Source organism: Rattus norvegicus, chromosome 1, assembly GCF_036323735.1.
Source record: "Rattus norvegicus strain BN/NHsdMcwi chromosome 1, GRCr8, whole genome shotgun sequence".
NCBI lineage: Eukaryota > Metazoa > Chordata > Mammalia > Rodentia > Muridae > Rattus > Rattus norvegicus.
This window is the reverse complement of record NC_086019.1, coordinates 128,883,459-128,906,062: the sequence shown is the minus strand read 5'-3', so window position 1 is coordinate 128,906,062 and position 22,604 is coordinate 128,883,459. Positions and strand designations below refer to the sequence as shown.

General features: G+C 45.4%; 1 protein-coding gene across 2 annotated transcripts in view; it reads right to left on the bottom strand.

Annotated features, from left to right (window-relative positions):
- Pcsk6 (proprotein convertase subtilisin/kexin type 6) overlaps nt 1-22,604 on the bottom strand; it is a 198,346-nt gene that overhangs the window by 132,025 nt on the left and 43,717 nt on the right. For both annotated transcript variants that reach the window (NM_012999.2, XM_039101796.2), the window contains exon 2: nt 18,522-18,626. In NM_012999.2, the coding sequence (NP_037131.2) occupies nt 18,522-18,626 (105 nt within the window). The remainder of the gene's footprint in view (nt 1-18,521; nt 18,627-22,604) is intronic.

The following is a 22,604-nucleotide window of genomic DNA, read 5'->3' as shown; positions in this document are numbered from 1 at the left end:
CAAGATCCTGGAGATGGCGTACCTGTTAGACATCTGCCAAAGGTAGCTGCAGACGGGATGGGACCAGCCAAGAGGGAAGCATATGTCGGTGGCAGAAGAGCATGAAGGAAAGAGCCTTGTAAGCCTTTTGATATCAGGAGAACTACAAGGTGGTGTTTGCTTTGCTGGGATCTGGCTTTGCCTGAGCCCAGTATTCTTCACTGTGCTCCCACTCCTCCCTATGGGATGGTAATATATATTCTGTGCTATTGTATGTTGGAAGTATGTGATGTGATTTTTGATTTTATAGGGGGTTGTAGTTAAAAGATTGCCTTGATTCTCAGGAGAGACTCTAGACTTTTAAACTGTGTTAAGACTGAGACAGACTATGGAGGCTTTAAAAGTTGAACAAAGTCTCTGCTCCCAGACCCCGAGAGAGAGAAAGACCTCACCGCCTGGTCAGGTGGGCACTCCTGAGGCTGCAGAGCGGAAGAGACCACCAACACTGCCCACCCCTGCTCACATCCCTGGCCCAAGAGGAAACTGTATAAGGCCTCTGGGCTCCCGTGGGGGAGGGCCCAGGAGCGGCAGGACCCCTGCCTGAGACACCGCCGGAACCTGAAGGAAACAGACCAGATAAACAGTTCTCTGCACCCAAATCCCGTGGGAGGGAGAGCTAAACCTTCAGAGAGGCAGACAAGCCTGGGAAACCAGAAGAGACTGCTCTCTGCACACACATCTCGGATGCCAGAGGAAAACACCAAAGGCCATCTGGAACCCTGGTGCACCGAAGCTCCCGGAAAGGGCAGCGCAGATCTTCCTGGTTGCTGCCAGCGCAGAGAGCCCGTGGGCAGCACCCTGTGAGCAAACTTGAGCCTCAGAACCACAGGTAAGACCAACTTGTCTGCTGCAAGAAAGCTGCCTGGTGAGCTCGGGACACACGGAGGCAGAATTCCTCTAGGACCGGGCACGTCCTGTGTTTACAGGAAGTCCCACACCCGCGGATCCCGGCCTGCAGCAGCTCTCTGCTCCCAGATCCCGTGAGAGAGAGAGACCTCACCGCCTGGTCAGGTGGGCACTCCTGAGGCTGCAGAGCAGAAGAGACCACCAATACTGCCCACCCCTGCCCACATCCCTGGCCCAAGAGGAAACTGTATAAGGCCTCTGGGCTCCCGTGGGGGAGGGCCCAGGAGCGGCAGGACCCCTGCCTGAGACACCACCGGAACCTGAAGGAAACAGACCGGATAAACAGTTCTCTGCACCCAAATCCCTGGGAGGGAGAGCTAAACCTTCAGAGAGGCAGACAAGCCTGGGAAACCAGAAGAGACTGCTCTCTGCACATACATCTCGGACGCCAGAGGAAAACAGCAAAGGGCATCTGGAACTCTGATGCACTGAAGCTCCCGGAAAGGGCGGCGCAGATCTTCCTGGTTGCTGCCGCTGCAGAGAGCCCCTGGGCAGCACCCCGCGAACGAACGTGAGCCTCAGGACCACAGGTAAGACCAACTTTTCTGCTGCAAGTGACCTGCCTGGTGAACTCAAGACACAGGCCCACAGGAACAGCTGAAGACCTGTAGAGAGGAAAAACTACACGCCCGAAAGCAGAACACTCTGTCCCCATAACTGACTGAAAGAGAGGAAAACAGGTCTACAGCACTCCTGACACACAGGCTTATAGGACAGTCTAGCCACTGTCAGAAATAGCAGAACAAAGTAACACTAGAGATAATCTGATGGCGAGAGGCAAGAGCAGGAACCCAAGCAACAGAAACCAAGACTACATGGCATCATCAGAGCCCAATTCTCCCACCAAAACAAACATGGAATATCCAAACACACCAGAAAAGCAAGATCTAGTTTCAAAATCATATTTGATCATGATGCTGGAGGACTTCAAGAAAGACGTGAAGAACTCCCTTAGAGAAACACAGGAAAACATTAATAAACAAGTAGAAGCCTACAGAAAGGAATCGCAAAAATCCCTGAAAGAATTCCAGGAAAACATAAATAAACAAGTAGAAGCCCATAGAGAGGAGACACAAAAATCCCTGAAAGAATTCCAGGAAAACACAATCAAACAGTTGAAGGAATTAAAAATGGAAATAGAAGCAATCAAGAAAGAACACATGGAAACAACCCTGGATATAGAAAACCAAAAGAAGAGACAAGGAGCTGTAGATACAAGCTTCACCAACAGAATACAAGAGATGGAAGAGAGAATCTCAGGAGCAGAAGATTCCATAGAAATCATTGACTCAACTGTCAAAGATAATGTAAAGCGGAAAAAGCTACTGGTCCAAAACATACAGGAAATCCAGGACTCAATGAGAAGATCAAACCTAAGGATAATAGGTATAGAAGAGAGTGAAGACTCCCAGCTCAAAGGACCAGTAAATATCTTCAACAAAATCATAGAAGAAAACTTCCCTAACCTAAAAAAAGAGATACCCATAGGCATAAAAGAAGCCTACAGAACTCCAAATAGATTGGACCAGAAAAGAAACACCTCCCGTCACATAATTGTCAAAACACCAAACGCACAAAATAAAGAAAGAATATTAAAAGCAGTAAGGGAAAAAGGTCAAGTAACATATAAAGGCAGACCTATCAGAATTACACCAGACTTCTCACCAGAAACTATGAAGGCCAGAAGATCCTGGACGGATGTCACACAGACCCTAAGAGAACACAAATGCCAGCACAGGTTACTGTATCCTGCAAAACTCTCAATTAACATAGATGGAGAAACCAAGATATTCCATGACAAAACCAAATTTACACAATATCTTTCTACAAATCCAGCACTACAAAGGATAATAAATGGTAAAGCCCAACATAAGGAGGCAAGCTATACCCTAGAAGAAGCAAGAAACTAATCATCTTGGCAACAAAACAAAGAGAATGAAAGCACACAAACATAACCTCACATCCAAATATGAATATAACGGGAAGCAATAATCACTATTCCTTAATATCTCTCAACATCAATGGCCTCAACTCCCCAATAAAAAGAAATAGATTAACAAACTGGATACGCAACGAGGACCCTGCATTCTGCTGCCTACAGAAAACACACCTCAGAGACAAAGACAGACACTACCTCAGAGTGAAAGGCTGGAAAACAACTTTCCAAGCAAATGGTCAGAAGAAGCAAGCTGGAGTAGCCATTCTAATATCAAATAAAATCAATTTTCAACTAAAAGTCATCAAAAAAGATAAGGAAGGACACTTCATATTCATCAAAGGAAAAATCCACCAAGATGAACTCTCAATCCTAAATATCTATGCCCCAAATACAAGGGCACCTACATATGTAAAAGAAACCTTACTAAAGCTCAAAAGACACATTGCACCTCACACAATAATAGTGGGAGATTTCAACACCCCACTCTCATCAATGGACAGATCATGGAAACAGAAATTAAACAGTGATGTCGACAGACTAAGAGAAGTCATGAGCCAAATGGACTTAACGGATATTTATAGAACATTCTATCCTAAAGCAAAAGGATATACCTTCTTCTCAGCTCCTCATGGTACTTTCTCCAAAATTGACCATATAATTGGTCAAAAAACGGGCCTCAACAGGTACAGAAAGATAGAAATAATCCCATGCGTGCTATCGGACCACCACGGCCTAAAACTGGTCTTCAATAACAATAAGGGAAGAATGCCCACATATACGTGGAAATTGAACAATGCTCTACTCAATGATAACCTGGTCAAGGAAGAAATAAAGAAAGAAATTAAAAACTTTTTAGAATTTAATGAAAATGAAGATACAACATACCCAAACTTATGGGACACAATGAAAGCTGTGCTAAGAGGAAAACTCATAGCGCTGAGTGCCTGCAGAAAGAAACAGGAAAGAGCATATGTCAGCAGCTTGACAGCACACCTAAAAGCTCTAGAACAAAAAGAAGCAAATACTCCCAGGAGGAGTAGAAGACAGGAAATAATCAAACTCAGAGCTGAAATCAACCAAGTAGAAACAAAAAGGACCATAGAAAGAATCAACAGAACCAAAAGTTGGTTCTTTGAGAAAATCAACAAGATAGATAAACCCTTAGCCAGACTAACGAGAGGACACAGAGAGTGCGTCCAAATTAACAAAATCAGAAATGAAAAGGGAGACATAACTACAGATTCGGAGGAAATTCAAAAAATCATCAGATCTTACTATAAAAACCTATATTCAACAAAATTTGAAAATCTTCAGGAAATGGACAATTTCCTAGACAGATACCAGGTATCGAAGTTAAATCAGGAACAGATAAACCAGTTAAACAACCCCATAACTCCTAAGGAAATAGAAGCAGTCATTAAAGGTCTCCCAACCAAAAAGAGCCCAGGTCCAGACGGGTTTAGTGCAGAATTCTATCAAACCTTCATAGAAGACCTCATACCAATATTATCCAAACTATTCCACAAAATTGAAACAGATGGATCACGACCGAATACCTTCTACGAAGCCACAATTACTCTTATACCTAAACCACACAAAGACACAACAAAGAAAGAGAACTTCAGACCAATTTCCCTTATGAATATCGACGCAAAAATACTCAATAAAATTCTGGCAAACTGAATTCAAGAGCACATCAAAACAATCATCCACCATGATCAAGTAGGCTTCATCCCAGGCATGCAGAGATGGTTTAATATACGGAAAACCATCAATGTGATCCATTATATAAACAAACTGAACGAACAAAACCACGTGATCATTTCATTAGATGCTGAGAAAGCATTTGACAAAATTCAACACCCCTTCATGATAAAAGTCCTGGAAAGAATAGGAATTCAAGGCCCATACCTAAACATAGCAAAAGCCATATACAGCAAACCAGTTGCTAACATTAAACTAAATGGAGAGAAACTTGAAGCAATCCCACTAAAACCAGGGACTAGACAAGGCTGCCCACTCTCTCCCTACTTATTCAATATAGTTCTTGAAGTTCTAGCCAGAGCAATCAGACAACAAAAGGAGATCAAGGGGATACAGATCGGAAAAGAAGAGGTCAAAATATCACTATTTGCAGATGACATGATAGTATATTTAAGTGATCCCAAAAGTTCCACCAGAGAACTACTAAAGCTGATAAACAACTTCAGCAAAGTGGCTGGGTATAAAATTAACTCAAATAAATCAGTTGCCTTCCTCTATACAAAAGAGAATCAAGCCGAGAAAGAAATTAGGGAAACGACACCCTTCATAATGGACCCAAATAATATAAAGTACCTCGGTGTGACTTTAACCAAGCAAGTAAAAGATCTGTACAATAAGAACTTCAAGACACTGAGGAAAGAAATTGAAGAAGACCTCAGAAGATGGAAAGATCTCCCATGCTCATGGATTGGCAGGATTAATATAGTAAAAATGGCCATTTTACCAAAAGCAATCTACAGATTCAATGCAATCCCCATCAAAATATCAATCCAATTCTTCAAAGAGTTAGACAGAACAATTTGCAAATTCATCTGGAATAACAAAAAACCCAGGATAGCTAAAGCTATCCTCAACAATAAAAGGACTTCAGGGGGAATCACTATCCCTGAACTCAAGCAGTATTACAGAGCAATAGTGATAAAAACTGCATGGTATTGGTACAGAGACAGACAGATAGACCAATGGAATAGAATTGAAGACCCAGAAATGAACCCATACACCTATGGTCACTTGATTTTTGACAAAGGAGCCAAAACTATCCAATGGAAAAAAGATAGCATTTTCAGCAAATGGTGCTGGTTCAACTGGAGGTCAACATGTAGAAGAATGCAGATCGATCCATGTACAATGCTTAAGTCCAAGTGGATTAAGGACCTCCACATCAAACCAGACACACTCAAACTAATAGAAGAAAAACTAGGGAAGCATCTGGAACACATGGGCACTGGAAAAAATTTCCTGAACAAAACACCAATGGCTTACGCTAAGATCAAGAATCGAAAAATGGGATCTCATAAAACTGCAAAGCTTCTGTAAGGCAAAGGACACTGTGGTTAGGACAAAACGGCAACCAACAGATTGGGAAAAGATCTTTACCAATCCTACAACAGATAGAGGCCTTATATCCAAAATATACAAAGAACTCAAGAAGTTAGACCGCAGGGAAACAAATAACCCTATTAAAAAATGGGGTTCAGAGCTAAACAAAGAATTCACAGCTGAGGAATGCCGAATGGCTGAGAAACACCTAAAGAAATGTTCAACATCTTTAGTCATAAGGGAAATGGAAATCAAAACAACCCTGAGATTTCACCTCACACCAGTGCGATTGGCTAAGATCAAAAACTCAGGTGACAGCAGATGCTGGTGAGGATGTGGAGAAAGAGGAACACTCCTCCATTGTTGGTGGGATTGCAGACTGGTAAAACCATTCTGGAAATCAGTCTGGAGGTTCCTCAGAAAATTGGACATTGAACTGCCTGAGGATCCAGCTATACCTCTCTTGGGCATATACCCAAAAGATGCCTCAACATATAAAAGAGACACGTGCTCCACTATGTTCATTGCAGCCTTATTTATAATAGGCAGAAACTGGAAAGAACCCAGATGCCCTTCAACAGAGGAATGGATACAGAAAATGTGGTACATCTACACAATGGAATATTACTCAGCTATCAAAAACAACGAGTTTATGAAATTCATAGGCAAATGGTTGGAACCGGAAAATATCATCCTGAGTGAGCTAACCCAATCACAGAAAGACATACATGGTATGCACTCATTGATAAGTGGCTATTAGCCCAAATGCTTGAATTACCCTAGATCCCTAGAACAAACGAAACTCAAGACGGATGATCAAAATGTGAATGCTTCACTCCTTCTTTAAATGAGGAAAAAGAATACCCTTGGCAGGGAAGGGAGAGGCAAAGATTAAAACAGAGACTGAAGGAACACCCATTCAGAGCCTGCCCCACATGTGGCCCATACATATACAGCCACCCAATTAGACAAGATGGATGAAGCAAAGAAGTGCAGACTGACAGGAGCCGGATGTAGATCGCTCCTGAGAGACACAGCCAGAATACAGCAAATACAGAGGCGAATGCCAGCAGCAAACCACTGAACTGAGAATAGGACCCCCGTTGAAGGAATCAGAGAAAGAACTGGAAGAGCTTGAAGGGGCTCGAGACCCCATATGTACAACAATGCCAAGCAACCAGAGCTTCCAGGGACTAAGCCACTACCTAAAGACTATACATGGACTGACCCTGGACTCTAACCTCATAGGTAGCAATGAATATCCTAGTAAGAGCACCAGTGGAAGGGGAAGCCCTGGGTCCTGCTAAGACTGAACCCCCAGTGAACTAGACTGTGGGGGGGAGGGCGGCAATGGGGGAGGGTTGGGAGGGGAACACCCATAAGGAAGGGGAGGGGGGACGGGGATGTTTGCCCGGAAACTGGGAAAGGGCATAACACTCGAAATGTATATAAGAAATACTCAAGTTAATAAAAAAAAAAAAAAGTTGAACAAAAAAAATTAACTTTGCATCATGATAAGGCTGCGAGTCTAATATATACCTGTCCTAAGAGAACCAGTATACACAGGAAGTCTTCATGGCAGTAGTCTTGGCCATCACTTCCCTCTAAAGCTTCACTGTGTGGTCTTTACACAAGATGCCATACAGTGTCTGTGTGAGAGCCAAACCTTTCTCCCTGTGAGAAAAGTATGACAAGAGATAACCTGTACATATTGACTCATCTTTTACATTCACAGGAAAGAGACTGGGAAAATAAGTCCTAAACTCAAGTAAGTGTATATCTAAGTGACCGTGGCCTCTATGTTTGACTGCATAGATTTAGGGCTGCTGTGGTTTGCAAGTATGGTAAAAGCTTGGTGGCCAGCCTGAGAGATAACATAACCTTTAAGAGGTAGGGTCTTAACTGGATTGTATCTTAGAGGTAGATTGCTTGCTTAGCATGTCCAGGGTTTCATCCATAGCACTGGGTGGGGTCTCACTGAAGTTATGTCCTTCATAACTTCTGTGGGGATCTTCTGTGTTTTGAGGGAATATTGCCCTGGACCTTCCCTCCATGTCTTTGTTTTCCAGCTGTGGAGAATGTGCCTTCTCTGCCCTGTTTCCTTTTATGATGTGTGTTGCCGTCACATACACCAATAGGACAGTGGTTTTCAACCTGTGGGTTGCGACCCCTTTGGGGGGGGGGTCAAACAACTCTTTTACAGGGCTCACCTAAGACCACTCAAAACTATAGATATTCCACATCACAGTTCATACCAGTAGTAAAATTTCAATGAAGAAATAGCAACAAAAATTATTTTCTGACTGGGGGTCAGCACGGCATAAGGAACTGTATTAAAGGGTCACAGCTTTAGGAAGGTTGAGAACCACTGCAATAGGACCAGGCAGCTACAAGCGACAACCTCCAAAGTTGAGCCAAAGCGAACTCTCCTCTTTAAAAATCAAACTAAGTTACTAAAGCAATGGCTTCCGGCATTCTCATAAACAAACCATTAGGCTTTGCTCCCGTTCATCCCTCATCCATATTTCCTCTGTAAGCTGATTCATCTCAGGTAGTTGTCATAGTGATGTAAAGATGAACAAACTTCAAACAGTGGTCCAATTATCCTACGCTGCCCTACAGCTACCTGGACAGGGCTACCTGCCCTGTCTCCCTTGTGTTTCCCTGTGCTAGGCAATGCCTGGAAATCAGGTGGAGCTCATTAACATTTCCAGGCTGAATAAATGAAGCCATAACTCAGATTCTGAATATGAATTTGCTTCAGGCTGTATATAAGGAACAATCACAAACAGACTTTTTAAAACCATACTTCTGAATTGAAAATATGATTTAGAGATATGTCTATTGAGATGAGGTCTTACTATGTTGTATTTGCTAGTCTGGAACTCACTCTGTAGTTTAGGCTGGCCTTGAACTCACAATGTTCTACCCAGTCTGCTAATGCTAGAACCCAGGCATGCTCGGGCATGCCCACACTCAGCTTGGGTATTGACTACTGCATGGCATTTGTCTAGGGTTTGTTTGTTTGTTTGTTTGTTTGTTTGTTTGTTTGTGGAACATCAATAGTAAGTGATTTGGGATGGGAGCAAGGCTACTGAACGTCACATCTACCATGCACCAATCCTGCAACCACAAACTGGTACAAAGTATCTGGATGTCTTTGAACTTGATTTAGACCTTTTTCCTTCTCTCCGACTCTGTTTGTTTCCTGCTAAGCCTATACCAGAATTACCCTACAAAGTTCTTTGCTCTGGGAAAGAATTCTAGGTATAGAGAAGGTTCCATATTCTCCCCAGGACTACACGAACAGTGGTCCTTGCACAGAGCCTTGCCCCAGCTCTGTGCCTTGCTTTCCAGCACATATCTAACTTCATTCTAGAAGTCATGTTAAAATCCAGCCTCTCTGGACCGTCCTCCTGCGTGTAAGATGAGATGAAAGTAGACACAGTCAGAGGAGCCCACACAAACAAGCAGAGACCTAGAGACAGAGGACAGGGTGGGGAGGGTGGGGGACCCTGAAGGGATTGCAGTAAACACCCTGCAGGTGTCAAGTGTCACTGATGCTTCCTCCTTGTTCATATAGTGCCAGAGGCAGCTTGAGCTGTTTCCTCTTCTGTGAGCCAGGGGCACACTGCCAGACTAGAAGCCTAGTTGACACACTGGTCCTGGGTGTCATAAGCAACGAAGGGCTGTTTTGAAAAACCCTCCCATGCGATGGTGTTGACAAAGAGAGCATGAAACTCCGCTTGCTTTGCTGTTGAGCCCTTTCCTGCCCAGAGGGGGTTTTGCCATGTCCTCAGAAACCCCAGCAAACTTCCTCAGGGAGCCCCCTTTCTGTAAGGGAACTTAGGGTCCATCCATGGTGTGGATAGAGCTAAGGTGACAAAGGACATTCCCAGAGTCCTCTGTACTGAAGGCTCCTACACAGAGTATCAGGGAAGGGCATGCATCCGAGCCAAGCTGATAAACCTTTTAAAGCACTCAGAGGAGGCTCTCTATTGAATCCTGAATGGATTCTGTGCTCCGTTCAAGATGTTCCTCGCATCTCTCCCTTCCCTGTAACGTTTGGCTTTCAGAAAAGTATGCTCTAGTCTGTAAATGTAAAGGGACAAGAGGGACTGCTGTATGGTAAGGTAGCCTGATTAAACACCATTGCAAATCGGTAGAGGAAGTCAGAGGCTATGTTCCCAGAGTCTAGGAACCATCAAATCCCAAAGCCTTCCAACAGTGGGGGACAGCTGTAGGAAATAAACCTGGGTAGACAGTCTGACACCCTGCCGGGGCTTTAGTTTCTAAACCATAAATGTGGATGGGCTTGGTCAGAGGCTATCCGGAGAGATAGATGGGGACAATGCTCACCAATGGCTGCACAGCCTGAGGGGAAGTGAAGCTGGGCTCCTGTCCCTAAAGGAGTAGGAGTCCTGGGACTTCTGGGAACCTTAGGGACATGCTTCAGGAATGGGCATGTCTTTTTGTTCTCCACAACCTTGACTGGTTTGTCAAAGGGACCTCGTGCCCACTGTGATTAGGATCATGGAGCAAACCCTGAAGAGACAGACCTCAGCCCCCCCACTTCCTCTTCTGTCATATACATCACTAAGACACAGAAGGAGAAGCAAACATTCTTACTAGAGAAAATCTTAAACATTAGAGAAACTGTGCTTGGTTTGCACCTCTATTCCGCTTCTCATTCTCAGATGCTATACACATTTCCCAGGAGACTCAAGGCCCCTTTGTTAATTGGAGTTCCATGGCTCTCTCTAGGTAAGGCTTTGGTGTTCCCTGTAGTATTGCTCCCATCTACCTGTCCCTACCTGGTCCCCTCAGTGTTGGAATATCCTGAGAAGACAGAGATGTGCCACCACCTCTAGCTTCTCCCTATCTCTTGACTCTTTCCCCTCTGCCCTTCTCTGTTTGCCTCTAAAGGAAAAAAAAAATGTTGTCTGGTCACTTTGACAATTTAAACTAAGTTTAAACTACAATAATATGCTACGTTAGATCAAGGAAATGGATTAAATGAAACAGTTGCAGGTAAAAACAAGGCTCAGGGAGATGAAAGGGCTTTCTATGCATGTGCAAGGCATGGGAGTGACAGCTGTCACCTCCTTAGAGGACAGGAGAATTGTTGCCATAGGTTACTGGCTTCATTTGAGCTGGTCTTAGCAGGATGCCTGAGCCCACCTGCAGTGCTACACTTCCTTTGCTAGGGCTTTGCAGGGAGGGGATGCCAGGTTGCTATGCCAATTGTACAGCCACAACAGGAAAGCATGACAGTAGACAGTGGGAAAAAGTTAGAACATAAAAAGTATTCTAACTCAGCCTAGAATTCTACCATCATCACCCTCTCATGTCACCAAGGAGACAGGGAAGCAACCCTCCCCTCTACACACACACACACACACACACACACACACACACACACACACACACACACCCTGCTTCACCTGCAGCCACAAAAAAGCACTATAGAAGCCATTTCTTGAATTCCGTTTGGAAGATCCTGGCTTCACTGAGTGGCTGTATGAGCAGTATGTCTGTGGGCACTTTGGGAAATTGAAGCTGTCCATCCATTCCTAAGTTACTTCTCTCTCTGCTAAAGGACACAGACAGTAGTTTACCTGTGGCCGGTCACTGGGGAAACGGTCACTAAAAACAGCCTGCAGCCACATCCCAGTTGGGTTGATTGTTATGGCTGAATTGTGTCTCCCTCTAGACCAGTGGTTCTCAACCTTCCTGATGCTGCAACCCTTTAATACAGTTCCTCATGCTGTGGTGACTCCTCAACCATAAAATTATTTTCGATTTTAATTCACAACTGCAGTTTTGCTACTGCTATGAATCATAATACAAATATCTGTGTTTTCCGATGGTCTTGGGTGAGCCCTGTGAAGGGGTTGTTCTACCCTCTGGTTGAGACCCCACTGTTCTATCTACTTGATGTTAAAGTCCTGACCCCTGGTATCTCAGAATGAGACCGTAGGCGCCCAAACCCTCGGCCTCACACGTGTTAAGCAAGTGTTCTGCCACTGAGACACACCCCAACCTCTGGAGACATTCTTTAAAGAGACAAATTGAGTTATGGTGAGGTCATTAGGGTAGGCCTTCATCCATTATTACCAATGTCCTCATATGAGATTAGCACACAGATGTGCAGCGGGAGTCCATGCAAGGACACGGCAAGAACACAGCCATGTGCAAGAGACCTCACAGAAACACCCAGCCAAAACCTTCCCCCTCACCTCCAGGCCTCTGTGATTGTGAGACGTAGGTAGGTGTCTGTTATTCCAGCCACCTAGTCTGTGACCCTTTGTCACAACAACTCTAGCAGACACTGGTCCACACTCCCCTAGTCTATCTATCATTTTGGATTCAGCAACATTCGATGAGGCTTTCCTAACTCAGGCTTTCACATGGGTTTTATGATCACCGGATTGGGCAGGGGGGTGTGAACCACAATTTGTATCTAAAACATTTAGCTAGGAAGCAGTTGATATGCAAACGAAGATAGGTAGCCATTGTATGCAGGAGCCTGGTCTGGGAAAACTGAGAGACATTTCAATAAACATTTATTCCGCATCTGTTAGCTTTTACTGGGCGACTGCTGGGCTTGTAAGGGGACAAAAAAACAAAGGAGATGGAGCCTTAGCTCTCAGCTGCTTTGCCTTGTGTTGGCAAGGAATTGTGTTTCAGTGACCAAGCTCCTCTCCCCAGGAGAATCCATCAATCTGGCTGGTTTGCCTTCCCACTACTCTCCATTGGTTCTAGCAGTCGTAGCACACACCAGATGTGCTCCCCAGCCCGTTCTAGAACTCAGAGATACCCTATGCAGCTCCCTGCCACTCCTGTTTCTGTCACCAACCTGCTCCTACGCAAACTACTGCTGCTCTCAGACACTGTGGTGCACATCCACTCCAGGCTAAATCTAGAACACAAACACACAACTGGTAGGGAGAGCAGACTATGCCCTGGGGATTTTGATTGAATGACTGACTGGCTTCCTGGTAGCATGGGCATTTAGTGAACCAGTGCAAAGGCTCAACAGGAGTGAAGTCATCAGGGGTGGGGCAGAGGCGGGGGGAGGGGGAGGGCTGACTACAAAGGCTGGTGTAGTTGGGCTCAGGGGCCATAGGAAGCCAAGAGGTGGGAGTACAGCCCATCTGGGACAGTGGCAACAAGGTGCTTCATAGGATCCCTTGGGAGTGGAGAGGTTAGCTGTAGGGGAGAGGCAACAAGGAGGCTCACTGGAGGATACCCAGGAGGACACTGCTGTATTCCAGGTGAGAGAAATCAGGATGGGGACTTGGCAGTACAGGAAGAGGGCTGCCCCCAACCAAGTGGGGGAGGGGCAGCTGCCAACTCAAGCCAGAGAACACAAACGAGTACCTCAGTACCTCAGTACCTCAGTACCTCGCTCTGAGGCTGTGAGGCCTTTGATGTCACTGGGAAGTGCCAAATACGCAGGTAAAACGATAAAAGACTGTCTTTTGAGGTGCGTTTTAAAATTCAAACCCTTTGCCAATTGCCGACAGCCGTGCACCTGAAATCAGTTGTGCCATTCTGAAATATGGAGAGACAGCCACGAGCTTGCGGCAGTTGGACTACAGTACTGCCTGGGAAGGGTGGTGGTCTGTGAGACCTCCAGTCAGGGTGCTAGAGTGTTGTCCCCACCCATGTGGGCAGATCCATCCTGGGCGGGAGCAGCCGACCCATTACATAGTCCGTTGGCCCTGGAGACCACTGTGGTCACTCACTGTCCATGTACTGCTATCTGCCAGGAACTCTCTGTTTGTTTGCTATCCGAACGGCTCTCACACACAAACCGTCAGATAAAATTCCATCTGTGGTTAATGGAAAGAGCTGTTTAAATGTTGCATCACTGCTGGAAAGAAACCCGAGCGCTGATTAGACTCTGGGGCAAAGTCCCATCGGGCTGAGCAGAATGCCCCCGAAATCACGCTGCAACTGGGAAGCATTAAAGCCCCAGCAGGAGGCACCAACTAGAAGGTCCCCACAGCCCGGAAGCAGGCACTGAAGCTCTCCCCAATAACATCTCCATCTTTCCACTTCCATCATCCAACTGGCCTGGGACCAAAGGAAAGGAAAGGGCTGAACTAGAGTCATCAGGCTAAAATGTAAGGTTTGGAAGACACGGGCAGCAGCGTCTAAACTATACGCCAGTTTGGAACAGAATCAGAACGCGTAATTTTTAAAAAATTTGCGAGCCTTTTCAGCTCTGTAACATCTGCCCTTCTGCAGACGCTCAGCAGTGGGACAAGTTAAAAACAAATGGTTTCCTTTTGCTTAGACGACAGCCTTTAGAGAAACCCCGGCGACCAATACCGCACACTGGGAACGTGTAGGTTGTCCTCCCTGTGATAGGGCTGACCAGTAAAGCAAAGCAAAATGGCCCCCTCAAGCAAAGGTGAATTAAGAACATACAGAAGGGAATAGCTCTGCAGTTAAGAACACCGACTGTTCTTCCAGAGGACCTGAGTTCAGTTCCCAGCACCCACACGTCGGCTAACAACTCCAGTTTCCGGGGATCCCATGCTCCTCTAGTTTCCACAGGAACTGCATGCATGTGGTTCAGGCAAAACATCCATGTACATAAAATAATACATATTTTATGTGCCAAGACAGTGATGACTAGAGAGCCAGTAGAGGACGAGTGTCCCTGCCTGGCAGGGAAGACACCAGTGTATGTGTCTGTGTGTAAACAAAGACAAGCATCTCTCCTTCGCTGCTTTGTTTAGACAAATGTACACTCCATCCGTTTTATACGATGTTGGGGGGGACTGTAAATTCCATCACTCATCAAACTGCTTTGAGACAACAGAAACCGAAGGTAACTGATATAAAATACCATCTGTATTCGATTGGACTTTATCCTAAGCCCTATAACATCCATTTCTGGTTCGGTCATTCCAGCACATGGGCAACTACATCCCAATGTCTCTGAATTACATCAAATCATCTTTTCCTTTCGTTAATAATATTAATTATGGACCTTCCCAAGTGTAAGGGCGTCATAAAAGGCTAATGGAAGGAAATGGTTCTGACAAGGGACAATACTAAACAATTCCGTGAAACAGCCAATTTCATCAAACTGGAAATGACTAGGTGAAGTAAAAATTCATCAGGCGGACAGCGGACTCATTTGGCCTGCCAACCAGACTATGTAAACAGAGGTATTTCATTTGCGGCTCAGAATTCCTAATTGGTCTATATGCTTTCCCTGGGGTTGAAGCTTTAATTAGAACTGAGGGAGAGGATAGGCCAATGGCTGGCATGTCTCAGGCAGGGCTGGGACGGTCAGGCTTTTCACCTTTTTCCTCTTTCCTTTTATTGGCAAGATGCTTTGATGGCAGCCCTGCCAGGAACCAAGAAACTAGGTAAAAGGGGTTTTTATTTGGAAAAAGTTAACTGCCAGAGCCTTGCCCTAGGAAATCTGTTCTTCCTTCTTCTTACTTCAGGATACAACTGCAGGGTATGATGGCTCATGCCTGTAACGCCAGCATTTGGGAAGCTGGGGCAGGAGGCTTGCCATAAATTCTAACTCACCATGGGCTACAAGGTGGGTCTAGGGCCAGCCTGTGATATGGAATGAGTCCCTGCCTCAAGTAAAATGGCACAATGAATCCCTGGGGAGCACTGTGGGGAGATCCAAACTGCACACACCCAACTTGAATCAACAGACCAGCTCAGCTGCTGGATTCAGGCAGGACTACGGCACCCAGCCACGGGAACCTCTTGGAGTATGTCCCTGCCACCCTGCCTTGTATGGCCCATGCATGAGCCTTCTGCCCCAGCATCACCCAGGCCTCACCAGTACGAGAACTACTGAGCAGTTTTGCACCTCACAATCATACAGTTAATGTTTCTGAAAAAGACATGTCCAGCTAAGTACCTTAGGAAGCTTTAAAGCTCCCAGGGCTGGTGGGTCTGGTCAGTAATCTCAGCTGTTCAAAAAGCTGGGTTGGGAGGACCAAAAGTTCTGCCAAGGCAAGTTATCTAGACTTTGTTTCCTAATAAAAAGTACAAAAGGGGGCTGAGAACATAGCTCAAGCAGTAGAATCACTTGCTTATTATGTAGGAGGCCCTAGGTTCAAGGCCCACTACCTGGAACCCAAACAAGACACCACTAAGGTTTAAAACCGAAGCAAAAGCATTCTCTGTATGTCTCCTAATTTGACTCTATTTGTCTGAATATCAAGAAGCAGTTTTAATTCATGGAAGACCCTTTGAAAGGGATTGGGGCCAACTCTCTTATAAAAGATACCCCATGTCAGAGCATTCTCCACACAGATACTTGTCCCAATGTTTAACTCCCTGAGAGGTAGGAATTTGAAGATGCCGGGCATTTCAGATGAAGAGAAAGCATGCTGTCTTTACAGGACACATGAACTGCTCCCTCAGAGTGAAACTGTAGCTGGGTGATGTGGTGCTAACTTCTTTCTTAGCTTAGCCTTTCCCCTCAGACAGGCAATGGCTCACTTTCAACTCACAGAAGCCACCACAGCTCTTCCATGTTCCGGCTGTGCACTGGCCCCCTGCTGCCCTTCTCTAGGCCCTGAGGATCAGCTCTGCTCACTCTTTACTGATCACTCCCATTCTTTAGTGTGAGCAGCTACGCTTATGACTCAGCTTCCTAAGGGAAGGGAATGCCCTCGTTCCTCTGAAAAAACGTTTCTTCATGATCTGTGTTGTGACCACAAGTAGATATAATTATAACCCCATGTAATTAGGTGAGTTGGCATGCTTTAAAATGCCCAGACACATAAAAATCTACTAATAAACATTAGGTTCCTTTCCCTTGTGGAGGGAATAACAGAATTAGCAGAATGTCCTTTATCTGTATCTTTATTTATTCATCTATTCTTGTGTTTATCCATCTGTTCCTCTATCTGCCCGCTAACCCACCTATTCATCTACCCAAGCATCCATCAGTCATGTATCCAATCCATCCATCCATCCATCCATCCATCCATCCATCCATCCATCCATCTACCCACCCACCCATCCATCCTCTAACCCATCAACCAATAAAATGAATTCACAAATACATTCAGATCTCTGCCTTCCACGGTCCACTTATATGAGTCAGGGCCACTTCAACTACATTCAAACCAGAATGCCCACAGAGCGATGGCCCAGAGTAATTCAACCCTGTGTCCAGGGATGGACTGATTCTCTCCCTTCCCCCCAGCTCTGATGAGCTGGGTCAGTGAAGCCATGATGGTCAGTGGAGTGGTTTGTGGCAACATCAAAAGCCTGCTCTTCCACAGAAACTATTGTAAACGTTCTCTGGAAATGGCTGAAATAATTTTGTGCGCCAGACAGGCAGTGAGTTCAGACTGGCATTTCGAGCATTGCTTTTAAGATGAGATGACTACTATGTTTAAAACCATAGCGGCCATCAATGGCCACACCTCCTTGTGGTCAGCACTGTTTCTCACACACACGTCCTTTCCCTTACAGCTCGCACTGTGACCGAATTCGTTGCTTCATCTTTGGCCAGCCCCGTTGCCCACTTCACTGTCCTTGCTGGAGGCAGAATAGGCCACACAGCAGGCATTTAAAAAGCACCTCCTGAATAAATGAACCTGTGAAAGGCCCACCAGCCTGTTGTGCAGTTGTAATCGTACCAAGTATCTGCTGACTGAAGTTTGCCAACATTAATTTCAAATATAGGTAGAAAGGAAGTATAATTTACTGACCCAGTCAACATGGGTTAGATGAAAACTTCGAACTAATTTACTTAAATCTGAAAGAGATCACATACATTTTTTTAAGAAAAGAATCATACTTTACTGCTCCAGTATTTCAGTCAGTGGCAACCATTAAGATATGAATCATAAGAACCAGAAAACTTTCTCTCTGCCTGATCACTTATTTCATTATTAAAGATTTGTTTTAAAGGTTTGGTTTACTGGTAAGAATCATACATAGAGGGGCTGGAGAGATGGCCCAGTGGTTAAGAGCACTGGCTGCTCTTCCAGAGATCCTGAGTTCAATTCCCAGCAACCACATGGTGGCTTGCAACCATCTATAACGAGATCTGGTGCCCTCTTCTGGTGTGTCTGAAAACAGCTGCAGTGTACTCACATACATAAAATAAATAAAATTGAAAAAAAAAGAATCGTACATACATATAACATATATATACATATATATGATGTGTATATATATATAAATATAATAATGATTGCATATTTTTATTTTTAAAATTAAATAAACTTTTATAGTCTTGGGGGGCAACCCAAGGTCTTGTGCATGCTTGGCAAGGGCTCTCTACCACTGAGATATCCCCCAAGCCCTACTGATTTTTAAGATATTGATAGATTTCAACATTTTAACTAAAGTCAAGACTGTTAAAGATACAAGAGTTGAGAGCATTTAGTGGATCTGACATGTTGTTCTATCTCTGTTGCCTTTTATCCAATGTAAATACAGAAATTAATTTTTGAGAATAGAAACCCATTACAGTCCACTCTGAGGAGGGCAGAGCCAGATGCTTGAATCCTCGGAAAGGAACCTGCCTGGAGGTGTGTACCTGTGGGTCCATTCTGAGGAAGGTGTGGGGGCCCCTGCTACTCAAGGTTGATCTCTTGAAGGTCTTGCTGTGGTAAAAATGATAGTAATCGTCCAGATTTCCAATCTGCAAAACAAGAAGCAGGTTACCATTCTCTAAGATGCCTTAAAGATACTTCAAAAGCCCTCCTCCCCATGATTCAGCTTCCAGAGGAGACTCCCTCCCCGGCCTCCTGCCCACCTGTGCCTCTGGCAAACATTCAGTGTTTAGGGACCGGAAGGACAGCTTGGATAGTTCTTTTCAGATAAACAACCCAAGGTAATGTTTCTGAGGAAGCATACACATCTCGCTGGTTAATATTGTCTAAGTTTATACTATTGTGGCCAAGTTTTTTTGGACACGAGATAGTATTTATTTTGGGTCAAGTATCACTGAGATAGTGAAGTTACTGTCAAGTCAGGTCCACACCAAAACATTCATTGTAAACACTCCCCTTCCTCTCCACACCATGAGTAAACCAAAGTCTCTAGAATAGACACTCACTCTCAAGTGAGTGCATGGAGGAAGCCAAAGAAAACACATGGGTCCATCTGCCCCTGGGGACTGTAAGAGGTCAGACGAGAACACGCAGCCCCCTAAGGCGTTCCAATTTTCCATTACGTTGAGAGAGGTGCTGATTGTGCTCATGGCCCCCCTGTCCTGTGGACTTGCCCAGTGTCAAATGACTCTTGAGTGCAAGGACATAACTTTCAGAGGCCTGTATCCTAGCTGTCACTGGCTGCGTTACATCACTGGTTAGCCCCTGGCCTCAAAAGCAGTGTTCGAAAATGCAGGTGGACTGAAGTTACCAGAGACACCTCTCAGCCACCCAAGCGTCTGACTCAAGGGGGACTGTGGAATAAGTGGGCCACCTCTGTACCCACCCATGCTTTCGATTACAGAGTTATGTGAGGACAACTGAGGTTGAAACTGTTTAACGGAAAATGCCATCATATGTAACCCATGTCTTATCGTTGCTCTATTCAGTTGGAGCTGTTATATCCTACCGTGCCTAACTTCCAAGCTAAACTTTATCACAGACAGATACGTGCGTATGGGGGAAAGTACTGTGAGCACATCTGTGTCAATGCATACACATGGTTCATAAGTACATACAACATATACTCTAGTACTATCTATCTGTACACAGCATGTATATACACTACTGCAGTTCTCCTCAGAGCGATTTTAGATGTGATGATTTCACACACAGAGTTTCATCAGATTAAGTCTCATCCAAACCCTTGCCACCATTAGCCATGTGGCTGGGAGTAAGGATGCTCCACCCCTGGTCACCTCAATCCCTTGTGAGCAAAATGGGGATAGAACGACTTACCCTTGGACTCTTTGGTTTTATTGATTCCTCTTCAATTTAACTAGGACTAAAGTTTACCCAGTAAAACACTGCTGACCGCCCCATCCTCACAACCACTCTGTCAGCTGTAACCTGTGCATGCCCAATAGAGATGACAGTGCAGAGGAGAGACCTGGGGGGACTTAGAGTGGACGCTTTCCCATCTTTGGTTAGGATGGTAGACAGAGCATACAAACAAGGATCTGCCGGGTGCTTTGCTGGCCTCAGCTTCTTTCTTTCTTTCTTTCTTTTTTTTTTTTTTGCTAGTCAGCCTGGCAGTACTACTGCTTCCTGTTCTTGCGTTCAGGAGACAGCCTGCTGTTTTTTAAAATAAAGCCCCTCACTCATAGGGACTCCACAAGAAGACCAACAGAATCAACTAATCTGGATCCCTAGGGGCTCCCTGAGACTGAACCACCAACCAAAGAGCATACATGGGCTGGACCTAACACCCCCACACCACACACACACACACACACACACACACACACACACACACACACACACACACCACACACACACACCACACACACACCACACACACACCACACACACACACACACACCACACACACACACACACACACACACACACACACACACACACACACATATACACACGCGTAGCAGATGTGCAGATTAAGCAGGTCCCCCAATAACTGGAGCTGGGCTGTCCCTGACTCTGTTGCCTGCCTGTGGATCCTTTTCCCTGACTGGGCTGCCTTGTCGGACCTCAGTGGGAGAGGTTGTGTCTAGTCCTGCAGTGACTTGATGTACCTGGGTGGGTTACTAAGGGGAGGGTTTCCCCTTCTCAGAGGGGAAGGGGAGGGGAGGAGGATGTGAAAAGGGCTGTGTGAGAAAGGGACAGGGGAGGAGAAGGGGTGCTGTGATCGGAATAAAAAGCGAATAAATAAATGAATTAATGGGGAAAGATAAACAAAGCCCCTCCACTTAAATTTGTTCTGGCATATTCTGTTCTTACACACAAAGAACTTCAACCACAGTGACAGTCAAATGTCACCTTCTTGGTGCCAGGACACTTGGGTGGTGCTAACAAATGACAGCTCTTACTGGGTACTGGGATTGGCCCTCTGGCTCCTCCTCTTCAAGGCCCCTCCATGTCCCTTCAGGTCTGGGATGCTGTGGATTGGGACAAATCTGGCTGTGCACAGATCTTAATTCCTTCCTGTTGGAAAGCCTGGACTTATCCCTCTGGGTTTTCATCTCCTATAAGACTCCAAGCACCACTTTGCAGGACTGACTGCTTCCGGACCTGAAGGGGATACCTATGCCTGTGAGGGGCTCCGGAAGGTGGTAAGTAAGTACTCAGTTGCAGCTAGTGATCCGCAATTCTGGTTCTCTGCTCATTTTCTGTTTCAAGACACATTTTTTTTGGCCATGGCAAACTTCACTGTTTCTGTCTTGTACACAGGCACTTTTCATGCAGGTAAATCTCATTGCTCACTTCCTCAAACAAGTGAACCAAAGACTGCTAGGGCGAGCATGGTAGAGCTGTTTCTACCAGAGAGTTGTGGAGACTTACTAGACAGCAGCAGTTAGTAAGTTTGCTAATAAGCAGTCGCTATCCCTGGTGGGTGTCACATAACTATTGGTCTTTTAAGTCTATGCATTTAAGCCAGTTCCCTCTTAGGGAAATAGGTAAATGGGTGAATGAAATTTGCTGGCAAAGGAAAGGACTCAATGCTGAACCACCAGCCATTGAACGGAGACCCTGTAGGCCATTCAGGGAAGTACTGGCTTCCACATAGCTGAGCCAAGCCAAAGGAACCATCCCTTCCCTTGATACAAGTCCCAAGGCCACCCAGTCCCCTTGTCTCTGGGCCACTGAGCTCATCCTTAGAAATGGCCTTAGAAATGGTCTCCAATGATGAGCTGTTCTCTTGGAAGAAGGAAAGGAACAACTGGTCCCCATAATACTAAGTAGGCAAGTGGCCCCGGGGGTCAGCAGTGTCCAACACTGCACCTGTTTGGATGCATGTCTAACTCAGCAGGGGGGTTGGGTTCTACTGCAGATGAGGAGGGAGGACCAGCCAAGGCATCCTCCTGCCCTTGAAAAGCTGGCCTAACGACTACTTTAGTGGAGCCATGTAGTGTCTGTCCTTTTGTGCCTGGCTCATTTTGATTAGCATCATGACTTCAAGGTTCTCCATGTTGTAATATGTGTCAAGATTTCCTTCCTCTTGGTGAACATTGCATTGAATGGATATATCCATCTACATGTAGACGGACACTGGTTACTCCTTCATTTGGCTATTGTGAATGTCACCACTATGAACAGGGTGTGCCAATATTTGTGCATGTCCCTGCTTCACTTCCTTTGGGTACATTCCCAGGTCCCACTTCTAGCATTACTGGCACACCCACTTGTTTGCTAATGTAGCCACTTCCTGTTGCTTCTCCTTTGCTGTCTCAGCTCCTCTTGGATTCTCACCTGACCTGCCCCTGCAGCACTGACTCTAGGATGCACTTCCTAGGCTTGGAAACTCTTCTTACTGACCTCCTCAGGCTGTCTTCATGAGGAGAGAAGATAGGACACCAGAGTGACAGGTCCACACTTGGACAGAGTCCCTCTCAGGGATGGGTGCACTCTCTTAGTTCAACCAGATGATATCTGATTGGGCTCTGACCCTGACTCAGATAGTCAGAGGGACTCATTGCTCTGTGACTCTGACTCTCTCAGCCTCAGTCTTC